Source organism: Dermochelys coriacea, chromosome 7 (genome assembly GCF_009764565.3).
Source record: "Dermochelys coriacea isolate rDerCor1 chromosome 7, rDerCor1.pri.v4, whole genome shotgun sequence".
Classification (NCBI taxonomy): domain Eukaryota; kingdom Metazoa; phylum Chordata; order Testudines; family Dermochelyidae; genus Dermochelys; species Dermochelys coriacea.
In genome coordinates, this window is record NC_050074.1 from 124,421,150 (window position 1) to 124,435,301 (window position 14,152).

The following is a 14,152-nucleotide window of genomic DNA, read 5'->3' on the forward strand; positions in this document are numbered from 1 at the left end:
GGAAGCAATTTCACAGGGCTCAGAATGGGCGACGTGGCCGGAGAACCCCCTCCACTAGCGTAAGATCCTTCCTTGTTGTGAGTCTCTCTGCAGTCAGTGCACTGACACTAAGGATGGATTTGGCCTTTGTAGCCTCTATTCACTTATTTATTACATGTTTGGCAGATGTCAAGGAAGCCAGTCCTTCAGGCTGGCTTGTTCCTTCCTTACCCTGGCCCCTGGGCCTCGCTTGCGATGGGACCGTCAGCTGAGCGAGGTTTTTTTTGTTTTTTACTTTTTACAGTTCCTAGCACAAACCTTCTCATTTATATGTAAAGCAGCCATTAGTCATAGCTCCGTTCCCTCACACTGCCTGATGTACAATCACATTTTGCAGTGGATGAATCTTTCCACACAGCTGCTCTGCTATGAATAATCCGTCGCTGGGTCCATAAATCAGAAAAAAATCATGCACCTTCTTTGCCTGATCCTTACACAAAGTCATATATTTTACATGAGGACAAGCTAAATATTTATGAGGCTTTACAAGGCTTTTCTGACTCCTAGGTACTAGTTGTTAGGGTTGTTTTGTTCTGTTGGGTTTTGGGGGGGTTCTTTCTCCTTTGCACTCATGTAAACTAGGGATGGTAACCCTGTTCCCTGCCCTTGTGACTTTCATTGAAGGATCTTGGATAATGTTTGAGCTAACCAGGGAAGTGGTGACACTGACTCAGGGCTGAGATACGTCAGCAGAACCATGTGTGAAGATGGCCTGGGACTGGAAAAGCGAAAGGTGCCGTAGATGGGGATGGAGGGGCATTTACAGAGCTGCATTTGGGAGACTCAAGCCTGGAAGACCAGGAAGGTCCTCGAGTCAGGATTGAGGTTCATCAGCAAACCTGCATGTGTGTGTGTTTGTGGCACCTAGGATTTGATTAGCAGAGGGCTGTGGGTCAGTACTGCGGCCCATTTTCCATGCTATGTGTTGGAAGCTTATAGCGCACCCAGCTCTCACCAGCACTATGACCCGTGCCCTTTCAAGGGCATTAAATTAATTCTCAAATGTTAAAAATTACAGACAGTGCCAAGGAAAGAGAATTTTACACCCCTGTGGGATGGTCAAATTAATTCAGCCTGAAACAGTCCTGTGAGGTTGGTATTCTCAGCCTCCCTTTGTAAATGGGGAACGCTATGCAGCATCAGAGGAAGAGTCATGTTCAAGGGCACACGGCAAGGCAGTGGCAGAACTGGGACAAGAACGCAGACATCATTCCCAGAGTCCTGCCTGAATCCTTTGCTCCTTCCGTGGATCTGCAGTCACATTTCCCAGGCTTTTTCTCGACCATTTCACACCCCAAGCAGTTAAATCTCCAAGGGGTGTGAGAGAGAGAGAGATTACAGGTAAGTGGGAGACTGTCCGCCTGGCTCTCCCTAAAGATCTCAGCCGGCAAGTCTGCTGGCTGACTGCAAAACAGGCAAAACCCCAAAGCAACCCTTTGTCACCTTCCTCCCTGCAGCATCCAATACAAATACATGGCTGCTACAGCGCTGTGCTGTGCATGCCAGCTTCCCGCTCAGACCCTGCATCTGCTTGGAGTTAGCAGGCGCAATCAACAGCCCTGACAATAAAATTTGGTGGTGAAGACTGTTCTTGGGAGCCTCCCACCCACAATGGAAGCACCACAAACCTTATGAGAAAGCTGATGCCTTTGCCTGCCCAGACAATTGTGCCAATCCTGCAGTCGCAAGGCACCTCTAAGACAGGGGGACCGCAGAGCTCAAAGACTGGTGTGCCACATGCTGATGATTCTGCAGAGGGCAGGATACGCTGAAAGCTTTCTGCTTCTACCAGCTAAACCCCTGGTGAATCAGGACATCTCCCCTGTTATCACAGCCCTGCCTGAAGCATCTCACAGCTTCTCCCCTTTTCTTTAACCACCACGAGTCTCCTGTAGACACGTGTGTTGTTCTGGACTTTCCCTTAGTGCCTCTCTGAGCCCGGCCAAGGGGGCAGGCAGAGCTCTTTGGAGCAGATGTCAGGCAGAGGAGAAGTCTGCCCATGTAACACCTGCTCCTACTCTTCAGTGGGAGCTCTTCTGCTGAATGGAAGCACACACTGGCCCTGAGTCTTGAAGCTTAGCGTAGGGGATGTGGCTTGACTGAATGGCTTTGCGGGAAGCCCCCCGACATATTTGAATTGCCCTGGGAGATTTCCAGCTCAGTCTTGCCAGGCCCAGAGCCTCCAAGCTCTGAGAACTGTGCTAGGCACAGAGCTGGAAGGGGGAGGCCAGAAGTGACCCAGACCCCAGCACTAGAGAGGGCATCCTTCGTTCTTCATCCTGCTCTATCTTCCCCTGGCAGCCAACGGCCCTGTTCTGGCAGCTGGGGATCACTGTGGTGTAGGGATGCTTTGACTAATGCTCTTTTTCTCCTGGCAATGCACCCGCAGCTGGTGGCAGGGAGCAGAGGGACTACTATTGCAGGGCAATGACCCTGGAGGTTTCTACTATACAGGCAGCATCCAACTGAGATTACCGGTGCTTTGGGCAGCAGGGGCAATGCAAAGCACCCAGAGGTCCCTGCAGAAGCAGGCTTAAGAGGTTGAGCTGGAAGAGAGGGGACGTTTTGTTCACACTGCCCTTTTCAAGGGAGTGGGAGGCTGGACTTGATGACGTCTCGAGGTCCCTTCCAGCCCTACATTTCTGTGCTAATCCATTGAGGCTTCCCGGGCCCAGCTGTCCAAGTCTAACCTTGGCCTCTCCTCCACCAAGTGCTAGGGGGCAGGGCTGTATAATATGGAACATTGACAGTCCTTGCCCTAAAGATCTTGCACGCCAAAGAGAATAACAAGGCCTTCTCTTGCCAATTTTCTCCTTCTCCCTCAATTCCCCTTATTTTTATTTTACTATGGGAATAATTAAGGCCAGGGACTGCCAAATAAGTCGAAACACACACAGATGGCAAGCCCACAAATTTAATTTAAAATCATCCTTTATTATTCAAAATATGAAAATTCAGACACTAATGCCCAAAGGAACTGCTCTGATTAAAGCTCCCAATGTCTTATGGCTGGCTCCTGCTGCTTCCTCCGAGGGTCACTGGGACAAGAAATGAAAACCCTCTGGAATGCGGAGAGAGCTAGAGAAATACCTGCGGTAGATCATTTAACCAAACGTTTATTTACTGACCCAATCATCTTCACTTAAAGCAAAGCACCAGCTGTTCCTTATCCAATTAATGATTGCCGCAGCAAATTAACATGAAGTTACACTGTGGATGTGGTCCACAGAGTATGCAATGCACAGAGCAATGTGACAGCACAAAAATAATCCCAATGATAACTTTACAGTAAAGCAGCATCTTTCTTCTAGAATGATCCCAAACTCAGTATACGGCCATGTGGCCATCATAAAATACAGCCACCTCTGCAGTGCTCAGGACAGAATATTTTATCCACTTGAAAACTGATATTGTTAGAGTTTTGGCCAGGACAAACATGCTGTTGTAGAAAAAGCCATGGGCTCATTGCTCACAAGTGGCGATGACCTCAGTAACGGTGATCCAAACAGTACGTTATAAGGTATTTGTTTAAGATTTCCCGTGCTTTATCTTCTTGTGTAATGAGACAGGGTGAGAAAGGAGGGATGAATCCGTTTTCACTTCCCCTTCATAATTCTGGGTCCCTAAATCAGGTACTGAGATCACTGTCTATCATGCTGCCCAATATTAAGAAAATAAGAATGGCCATATGAGATCAGACCAAAGGTCCATCTAGCCCAGTATCCTGTCTTCTGACAGTGGCCAGTGCCAGGAAATGAACAGAACAAGGCAATTATCAAGTGATCCATCCCCTGTCATCCACTCCCAGTTCTGGTCGCTAGAGGCTTAGGTCACCCAGAGCATCGGGTTGCATCCCTGATGGTTTTGGCTAATAGCCATTGATGGACCTATCCTCCAGGGACTTATCTAGTTCCTTTTTGAACCCAGGCCTTCACAACATCCTCCGGCAAGGAGTTCCACACGCTGACTATGCGTTGTGCGAAGAAATACTTCCTTTTGTTTGTTCCGCCTGTTAATGTCATTGGGTGACCCTCTGGTGCTTGGGTTCTGTGAAGGGGTAAATAACAGTCTCTGTTCACTGTCTCCACCCCAGCCGTGATTTTACAGACCTCTGTCATTCCCGCCCTGTAGTCATCTCTTTTTTTAAGCTAAACAGTCCCAGTCTTTTTAATCTCTCCTCAGTGGAAGCTGCTCCATCCCCTAATCATAGGTGCCGACCCCATGGGGCTGGAGCACCCACGGGGAAAAATTAGTGGGAGCTCTGCACCCACCAGCAGCCAAGCTCCCCTCCTCTGCCTCCTACCCTGAGCGCGTCGCATCCTCGCTCCTCCACCTACCTCCCAGCAATTCCCGCCTGGCCGCCGCTAAACAGCTGTTTGGACATTCCTGGGGTGGGGGGAGTGGGAACGTGGCACGCTCAGGGGAGGAGGCGGGGAAGAGGTGGGGCTGGGGCAGGGATTTGGGATAGGAGTCAGAATAGGGACAGGGAGGGGGCGGGTTGGGGTGGGGACTCTGGGCAAGGGGTTGGAATGAGGGTGGGGCAGGGGCAGGGCCTCACAGAAGGGATGGGGGCAGGGCGGGGCTGGGGCAGAGGAGGGTTGAGCATGCACTGGCAGGAGCAGAAGTCGGCGTCTATGCCCTTAATCATTTTTGTTGCCCTTCTCTGAACCTTTTCCAATTCTAATATACCTTTTCTGAGATGGGCTGACCAGATCTTCAGGCAGTATTCAAGGTGTGGGCGTACCATAGATTTATATAGTGCATTACGATATTGTCTCATTGTTTCCTTATATTCCCTCCTCTGTCTGCATCGAGCTGTTGTCTCTTGTCTTATACGTACATTTATAAACTCTTTAGGGCAGGGACTGTCTTTTTGTTCCATGTTTGTACAGGGCCAGGCACAAAGCCATGTTGGGCCATGATTGGTGCTTCTAGGTGCTACAGTAATACAAATAATTAATAGTTTTTATAACTCACTTCTCCTGTCCAGGCTAAATGTATCTGAACTCTGATTGTATCTGGCATAAACCCCATGTTAGACTCTAACTCTTTCTCCAGGTCTGTGCTTATGATGATCAAAAGAACTTGAGCTAGTATAAATGACAGTGGCTACAATCCAGATAGATTAACCAGCCTTAAGGGCTTTGGGACAGTGGCATATGCTCCTGCATTATTGCACTTTCCAATTTTCCTACAATTAGGCTTGCATCAAATAGTATTGACACATAAACCACACAATCAAAATCATCGAGCTTTTCATGCTGTTGCAGAAAGGTTCTAGTTACACAGTCGCCAACTGCATCCAAGTTTGCATCGCGGCTGGAGTACTGACCCAGAGCTTGGGGCACGAGGGCTCTAGGGCCTGATATGGTCGTGACCCTATTGTATTACACTCTCATTCATAATGATGATTGTTTGTATAATGCTGTAAGTGTACACAGTGCTATAGAGAGCCAGGAAAACTGGATACAATTAACTTAGGCTTGAATAGAGACTGGGAATGGATGAGTCATTACACAAAGTAAAACTATTTCCCCATGTTTCAGAGTAGCAGCCCGTGTTAGTCTGTATTCGCAAAAAGAAAAGGAGTACTTGTGGCACCTTAGAGACTAACAAATTTATTAGAGCATAAGCTTTCGTGAGCTATAGTGAGCTGTAGCTCACGAAAGCTTATGCTCTAATAAATTTGTTAGTCTCTAAGGTGCCACAAGTACTCCTTTTCTATTTCCCCATGTTATTTCTCCCCCCCCACTGTTCCTCTGATATTCTTGTTAACTGCTGGAATTAGCCTACCTTGCTTGTCACCATGAAAGGTTTTCCTCCTTTCCCCCCCCTGCTGCTGGTGATGGCTTATCTTAAGTGATCGCTCTCCTTACAGTGTGTATGATAAACCCATTGTTTCATGTTCTCTGTGTGTGTGTATATAAATCTCTCCTCTGTTTTTTCCACCAAATGCATCCGATGAAGTGAGCTGTAGCTCACGAAAGCTTATGCTCTAATAAATTTGTTAGTCTCTAAGGTGCCACAAGTACTGCTTTTCTTTTTGCACAGACTTGCCCACCTACAGCCCAAGTAGACTACAACTCCCATCAGCCACCGCTGCCCGCCCTGCGGCCTGGCATGCGCAGAGCGGCTGCGGGACGCGGACGGGCCGTCGCCGCGCTGCATGCCGGGAGCTGTAGTGCCTCTGTGCCGCCCAAGCGTTTGCTTGTGCCGCCGCTGGGGACTACGTTTCCCGTGGGTCTGCGGGCGGCGCGTGCGCCCTGCCGGGGGAAGCGGCGGTTCCTGCTTGCGCTGGCTGCGGCCTGCCTGGCACTGAGGGAGGGGGCAGCCCAGGCCCCGGACCGGCGGCGGCGGCGGCGGGGCGGGACTATGGACCCGGCGGAGGCCGTGCTGCAGGAGAAGGCCCTGAAGTTCATGGTGAGGGGCAAAGGGCCCCTGGCGGGCGAGAGGACGGGTGTGGGGCCGACTAGGGGGAGGGGCAAGTGGGGGGGGCTGTGCTGAGGTTGGGGGGGGGCGGGCTGAGCCCTGACCTATGGGAGGGCTGGGGGAGAGGTGCCTGTCGGGTCACAGGAGTGGGGGCCTCCTGGGAGGGAGGGGTCAGTGTTTGGGGGAGCCAGGCGTCGGGGGGACAGGGGAGCGCTAAGCTCCCGGGGGGGGAGTAAAGGGCTGGGGGACAGGGCATGGGGGGGTGCTCTGAGCGGTGGGAGGCAAGGGCTTGGGGGAGGGGAAGGGATGTGTGGGCACCTGAGGGGGTAGGAGCAGGTGGTGATGGTGAAGGAGGTATTGGGCGTCTCAGAGGGTGAACACCAGAGTGTTGAAGCACGGGGGGGGGGCCCTTGGGGTAGAACTGGGTGGGGAAATAGGCCAGGGTGCTGAGTCAGGAAGGGGGCAAGTTCTGGGGTATCCGAGGCAGGCACCTTGGAGGAAGAGTGAGTGCTGGTACGGGGGGAAGGCACCTGAACCTTTGTAAAGTTGGCCAGTGTTGGCAGTGCATTGTGAGACAAGTAGTAGAGCTTGGGGTATCTTTTGGCTGGGTTGGGGGATGCTAGTGATGGGAATAGGGCATACCTATAGGAGGTGGGGTTAAATGCTGGGATTTGGGTGCAAGAGCATGTGGACAAGAGACATTGCACTGGGGGACAGGGGGGTACCTGCAGATGTGGCAGGAGGGCACCTGCAGTCTGGTTGCCGTTCTCTGGTGGTCCTAGAGATTCTAAACAAGTTTTCTAGCCTGATTTGGTGGTAAGAGGTTAGGGAGAGGAGAAGTTTTTGTTCTGCATGTAGTGTGTGGGGTGTATTCGTTTTATCTGCACATCCGCTCTCCATAGTGGGTTTTGTTTTGTTTTTTTAATTTTTCCCTTATGCCCCTTTTTATCCTGGGTGCGGAATTGTATATATTGATGTTTTAATCGGTTATGTTTTCCTGCTACATGTCCTTGTTAATAGAGTGGATGTAAAGAGCCTTTATATTGTCTTGGTTTATAAATGGGCCGGTGGCACAGAAAATAGCTTTGGGCATCAGTAGCCAAATCAGTTTTCAAATGTGACCGGTCTGTTTAGATTTAAGATAATATACCAAATGAAACAGTTATATTCCTTTTTTTTACCATTGTTGATATTTCTAGATTTTTGGTTGGAAAATAGCATCAAGAAATTGAAGCAAACAGTGATGCCAGCTTAATTAAATTCTAATTTTAGATGCTCTAAGCTGTTCTGCTTCTAAGAATACATTTCAAGTAACTGGCAACATTTGTTGAAAGTTTATTTGTTGTGGATTAATGATTCAGTGGCACAGAATTAAATCTTGACTCATAAAGAATCTAAAATACAGCTAACCTGGAAATATTGAAACATTAGATACAAATCTTGGCTTTCATTTGCACTTCAAAAGGTAGAAGAAAGTCTAAACTCTTAATTAGCTTCTATTTTTTGTCTTGTAGAATTGGTATCTGTTTTTAAATCTCTTGTTTCTGTTCAGATCATTGAATTCTTTTGCCAGTTCCTTGTATTTTTGTCAGGTTTATGGAATCTCAGGTTGAAGAGGTGAAAAAGATATTGGATGTCAAAATATCTTTGGCAGCAGAAAAAAAATGCCCTCTCCATATGTGATTGACTCGAGGAGTGTGCCATATCCTGTTGGATATAGATCTGGCCTTGGTAATCCACTCATTTGAGACCTCTAGGCTTGATAATTACAACTCATTGTAACTAGGAGTCATGAAGTCTTGCACCTTGAAAAAATTCCAGCTGTCTACTTAGTAGTACAGAGCACCATGTTGATGCTCCTGATTCCATATCGGCTCCCAATTGAATAAAGAGTCCAGTTCAAGGTCTCTGACCTGATATTTGGAGCCCTCCATGGTATTGACCCTAGGTATCTGACGGAATACCTGACCTTCCATGACCACAGCCAAGCTACGTTCTGCTGGAACGATGAAATGTCAATGAACTGGGAGAGGTGAGTCAGTGTGGGAGAGAGAACTTTCACAGGAACAGGCCATGGACTATTGAACTCACTCTGAGTGTTGAGTGACCAAGGACTTTACTGCATTGAGGAATAAATGACAGAGTGCTTTGATTTTTAGTTTTCCCTAAAAGAATTCTTTACACACAGACATGCAAAACACACGAAACAAAAAAAGCAATCAAACAAGAAAAATGATAAACTAAGCATTTTCTTTTATAGACTGGAAGGGAAGAGAGAGAGACTTTTATTTGAAGATTTGCTAATAGTGAGTGGTGTGTAACCTGTCACTTAAATCAGCTTCTGTACCAGTTGACTGGAGGATCACTAATGTGATGCCAGTTTTTAAAAAAGGTTCCAGAGGTGTTCCTGGCAATTGTAGGACAGTAAACCTAACTTCAGAAGCAGGCAAATTGGTTGAAACTATAGTAAAGAACAGAATTATTAGCCACATAGATTAACATGATTTGTTTGGGGAAGTCAACACAGCTTTTGCAAATCATGCCTCACCAATCTATTAGAATTCTTTGAGGGGTCAACAAACATGTGGACAAGGGTGATTCAGTGGATATAGCATACTTGGACATTTAGAAAGCCTTTCACAGGGTCCCTCATCAAAGGCTCTTAGGCAAAATAAGCTGTCATGGATAAGATGGAAGGTTCTCTCATGGATCAGTAATTGGTTAAAAGATGGGCAACAAAGGGTAAGAATAAATGGTCCATTTTCAGGGTGGGGAGAGGTAAATAACGGTGTCCCTCGGGGATCTGTACTGGGACTAGTGCTGTTCAACATACTCATAAATGATCTGGAAATAAGGGGTAAAGAGGTGGCAAAATTTGCAGATGATACAAAATTACTCAAGATAGTTAAGTCCAAAGCTGACTGCGAAGAGTTGTGAGGGGACCTCACAAAACTGGGTGACGGGGCAACAAAATGGCAGATGAAATTCAATGCTGATAAATGCAAAATAATGTGCATTGGAATACCTAATTCCAACTATACATACAAAATGATGGGGTCTGAACTAGCTGTTGACACTCAAGAAAGTGATCTTGGGGTCATCCTCGATAGTTCTCTGAAAACATCTGCTCAATGTGCAGCGGTAGTCAAAAAAGCTAACGTTATGAACCATTAGGAAAGGAATAGATGGTAAGGCAGAAAATATCATAATGCCACTGTATAAATCCATCGTATGCCCACACCTTGAATACTTCCTGCAGTTCTGGTCACCCCATCTCAGAAAAGATGTATTAGAATTGGAAAAGGTACAGAGAAGGGCCACAAAAAAATGTATAGAACAACTTTGATATGATGAGAGATTTAAAAGACTGGGACTTTTCAGCTTGGAAGAGACAAATAAGATGGAATACGACAGAAGTCTATATAATCATGAATAGTGTGGAGAAAGAATAAGGAAGTGTTTTATACCCCTTCCCGTAACACAAGAACCGGGGGTCACCCAATTAAATTAATAGGCAGCAGGTTTAAAACAAACAAAAGGAAGTACAACTTTACACAACACAGACAATCTGTTGCCAGGGGATGTTGTGAAGGCCAAAAGTAAAGTGGGTTCAAAAAAGAATGAGAAGTTCATGGACAATAAGTCCATCAATGGCTATTAGCCAAGACCATCAGGGATGCGATCCTATGCCCTGGGTATCCTAAACTTCTAACTACCAAAAGCTGGGAGTGGATGGATCACTTGATAATTGTCCTATTCTGTTCATTCCGTCTGAAGCATCTGGCCCCTGCCACTGTCAGAAGATAGGATACTGCGCTAGATGGGCTGTTGGTCTGACCCAGTATGGCCATTCTTAAGTTCTTATCTTATTTGTATCTGTTTTGGGGGGGATTTATATTGGCACCCTTCACTATAGTTTCTGAGCATTTCCCACTTTAATTAGATTGGCAAAGCAAGGTCCCTAATTGGACTTCTTGGGGTCATCTGCTCTTCTCACATCCCTGATTATAGGGGCTCTGCACAGAACAGGCTTTTTTGGAGTAGGTACAAGGGGCAATTGTACATGCCAGCCAGGTCATGTTGGAAAACTGGTTTGTTGATTTCTCTCTCTCTAAATGCTTGGGAGTTGCTTAGATATTGTGGTGATGGCAGCCACATAAGTACCTACATAGATTTGGAAAGATGTATTCTAGTTCATCCAGTGGTGGATCATCGAGTTTACTCTCCCATATGTCCATGTGGATGATATCCTTGGTATACCATCACTCTGACTAAGTGGGTCATAGATTGGGCCGCAGTGGGACATGCAATTAATTATTGATTTACACAGCATCTTTCACAAGAGCCAAAGTGTGCCTTACCATATCAAATATTGAGAAACTCTTCATAACGACCAGACCCATTATCTATTCGGCTTCTGTATTTCGTTTGACTACAGAGTTGCATGTAATTACTGTTTGAAAACAGTTCGGTAAGTGGTGGTATCTCTGTCCCTGTCTGTAAGATTGTTTTTCATTTTTAAAATGTTTTGTGACTAATCATCAGTAATGACATTGGATCAATTGCTAAGCCACTAGATGTCAGGAAGAAATGCATGCTAATTTTGTTGTTGGTGTTTTCACACCTAGCCAGTGATGGAAAATGTTATATTGAAACCTCATCCAGTGACTTAATGGATGAAATGAAGCCTTGTGTAGAAAAAGAATAAGCTTCTGTTTTTGTGTGTCAGAAATCAGTTTATAGATTTGACATTTTGAAAAATGAAGTGGGCTCATTTTGGGGTGGTTTTTTGAGCAGATGAGGATAGCAGAGGAAAGGAAGCCCTGGTCCCTGCTGGTTGGTAGTAGCTTGATTACTTGTCAATAATATATTTATGATGCATCCAGCCTGTATCTCTCATTGATTTATTAGATAAGTCTGATCATATGTAATACGTATTATTTAATTAATTTTAGGTAATGCCATTCTACCTACCCCAATTACTCCTACAGTTTCAAGTAGACATAATATTCACTTATAATCCTAAATTATTGTTGTACTGTTAAGCAGCCCATCCTCAGAGATATTTTAGTGGAGAGTTAAGTGATTCCCTCTGTGTAGTTTATGCATCAACCTAATCTTGTAAGGATTCTCTTGAATCCTTTTGGATGAAAACCACTGTATAAATGTAAGGTATAAAGGCAGCATGAATTGTATAGGGCAGTGCTCTGTAGCAAGTGCAGGAGGGATTTTATAGCACTGCAATCTACCTGTGTTCCCATCATCCATTTTGTGGTGTTTCTTAAATGCCCTGGATAAAACAGCAGTCATCAAAAGGTTTAGGTTATAAGAAATATGGTGCCCTATTAATGCATAAGCTTAGAGGAGAATTACATATGCTTCTTTAGTTTTTGAAAAAATGTCTTGTTTTAAATAAAGCTTTGGTTTTTTTTATTTTGTTAAAGAATATGGAATTTTATTGTCATAACCATTTTCAAAAGTACTAAGGATGAGGAGTTCAATAAGTAACTTCCCTATTTGAATAAATTGTTTAAAAATGTAGATACAGTGCTTAAAGAATAAATGTAATAGGCTCAACTGAGACTTTGATTAAATGTCATATAAACTAAACTATGTACGCCTGCATGGAATAGTAGATATTTTTTTCAAAGTAGCTTCAAATGGTTCTTTTAAGTGTATGAATGTTCTGATGATTATCTTTTTAATTAAAATGAGAAATCTTTGTTTAAAGTGGCATTCTTTTTTTTACAGCCTGTTACAGTCTCCGTAACAATCATTTCTTAAGTCTGAACGTTTTTAATTCCAGGAATCCATTTATATGAAACTATGTTTAGACTTAATTAAGGAATGATTCTTACAAAGCTTGTAAATAGCCAGGAAAAAAGGGACAGAAAATAAAACTGACAGTCACACTTAACAAAATGATTGTTACAAGGTATGTAATATGCTATAAAAGTACAATAAAGGCCTTTTTATAAGAGTTCATATTTTTGATCCTCATTCTGAAAAGTATTTAAGAAAAATATCAAGGCTCTGTGAAGCAACATCTGTTTTCCTGAATGGACTAGTGACAACTTCAGTTGTATTTAATTAGCAGTGCATGGAGCTGTACCTGATCAATTTAGGATCCTGTTTAAAATGCCTCTGCAGGCAGTATTTTAATATAGATTTAAGTTTTACCTTCTGTTTTTCACTATATGTGAATGAGGCAATCTCTCCCCACCGCCTTCCTGCCATGGTTCATGGATGGGAAGATGTGATACTGGCATTCTTCACTGATATAGTCTGTCTTCCACATACAAATTAACATTTCCCTTCCCTGGAATAGAGAGATATAAGGCTTGATCCTGGGAGGTGCTGAATACCCTTTACTGCCATAAGAATGTCAGGCCATTAGCTTTTTCAACAACTTCTGCCTTTGTGAATCTTCCAGTACTGTTTAATAAATATACATTTGTTTCATCCCCCATTGACTGTACTGGCATTGATCCTCCAGGACGTTAAATACTTAGAGATCTATGGATGAACAATGCTATATAAGAGCTAGGTATAGTAGTTGTTGTTAAGGTGCTATGTAAATGCAAAGTGTGTTACTGTATTCCCTTACCCATCGCGTATGGTTTACAGCAACTATGGGAACATGCTATCATTGCATTGCCAGAAAAACCCTGTGTTTCCTTAAATTTCATGATTACTAGATTTGTAGTGACTTTTGACCTCCTCCTAGTAAGCCAGCCAATAAGCTAAGCAGGATCCAACATGATTTGGATCTTAAAGGAAAAGTAAATCCTGAGCTGATTAACTGTTTTTCTCAGGCTGCTTATTAAAGGCATTTGCAGTGGAAACAGACATTCAAATTCTTAGCCTCTGTGGTGGTCCAGTTTGTATTGACTACTACTAGCTTGGGTGTTGGTAAGAACGAACCTTTAATATCCCAGAACTTAATTGTTTTAATAGTTACTTTAGATAAATTGCTTTTTACAGGTCCCTAATAGTATGCTTGCATTGCTTTCATTTTGATAGAGAATACCAAGTATCCAAGACAAGGGAAACACAAGGAGACATGTATCTAAGGAATAAAGGAGTTCAGGAGAGCTAGCAGTTTCTCAAAGAGACTGTATTAAAGGCAAATGCAAACTATGCTGATAAGAAAATATAGGGAGAATAGTAAGAGGCCAATATGACTCCATTGGGAGCTCTTAATGACCTGAAAAACAAAGGAATCCTACAAAAAGTGGAACATGGAGAGATTAATAAGGGGAATACAAAAAGAATAGCACAATCACTTGGGGACAAAATCAGAAAGGTGTAACTTATTTTGTGCTTTAGCCTAGCAAGGGACATAGAAGACAATAAGAAGAGATTTTTAAAATACATTAGGACCAAGAGAAAGATGAAGGAAAGGCCTCTACTTAGTGCAGAAGGGGAGCTAATAACAAATGACATCAAGGAGACTAAAAGAAAAGGAGTACTTGTGGCACCTTAGAGACTAACAAATTTATTAGAGCATAAGCTTTCGTGAGCTACAGCTCAATCACGAAAGCTTATGCTCTAATAAATTTGTTAGTCTCTAAGGTGCCACAAGTACTCCTTTTCTTTTTGCGAATACAGACTAACACGGCTGCTACTCTGAAACCTATCAAGGAGACTGAGACAGCTAATGCCTATTTTCAGTCTTCACTAA

General features: G+C 44.3%; 1 protein-coding gene across 18 annotated transcripts in view; it reads left to right on the forward strand.

Moving 5' to 3' along the window:
- Positions 1-6,095: 6,095 nt before the first annotated feature.
- The window catches only part of BTRC (beta-transducin repeat containing E3 ubiquitin protein ligase), a 167,398-nt gene continuing 159,341 nt past the window's right edge, over positions 6,096-14,152 (forward strand). For 16 of the 18 annotated variants that reach the window (XM_038408304.2, XM_043519814.1, XM_043519815.1 and 13 more), the window contains exon 1: positions 6,096-6,459. In XM_038408304.2, coding sequence (XP_038264232.2) covers positions 6,160-6,459 — 300 coding nt within the window. In that variant the 5' untranslated portion in view covers positions 6,096-6,159. The remainder of the gene's footprint in view (positions 6,460-14,152) is intronic. The other 2 variants (XM_038408301.2, XM_038408302.2) reach the window with 1 other exon arrangement.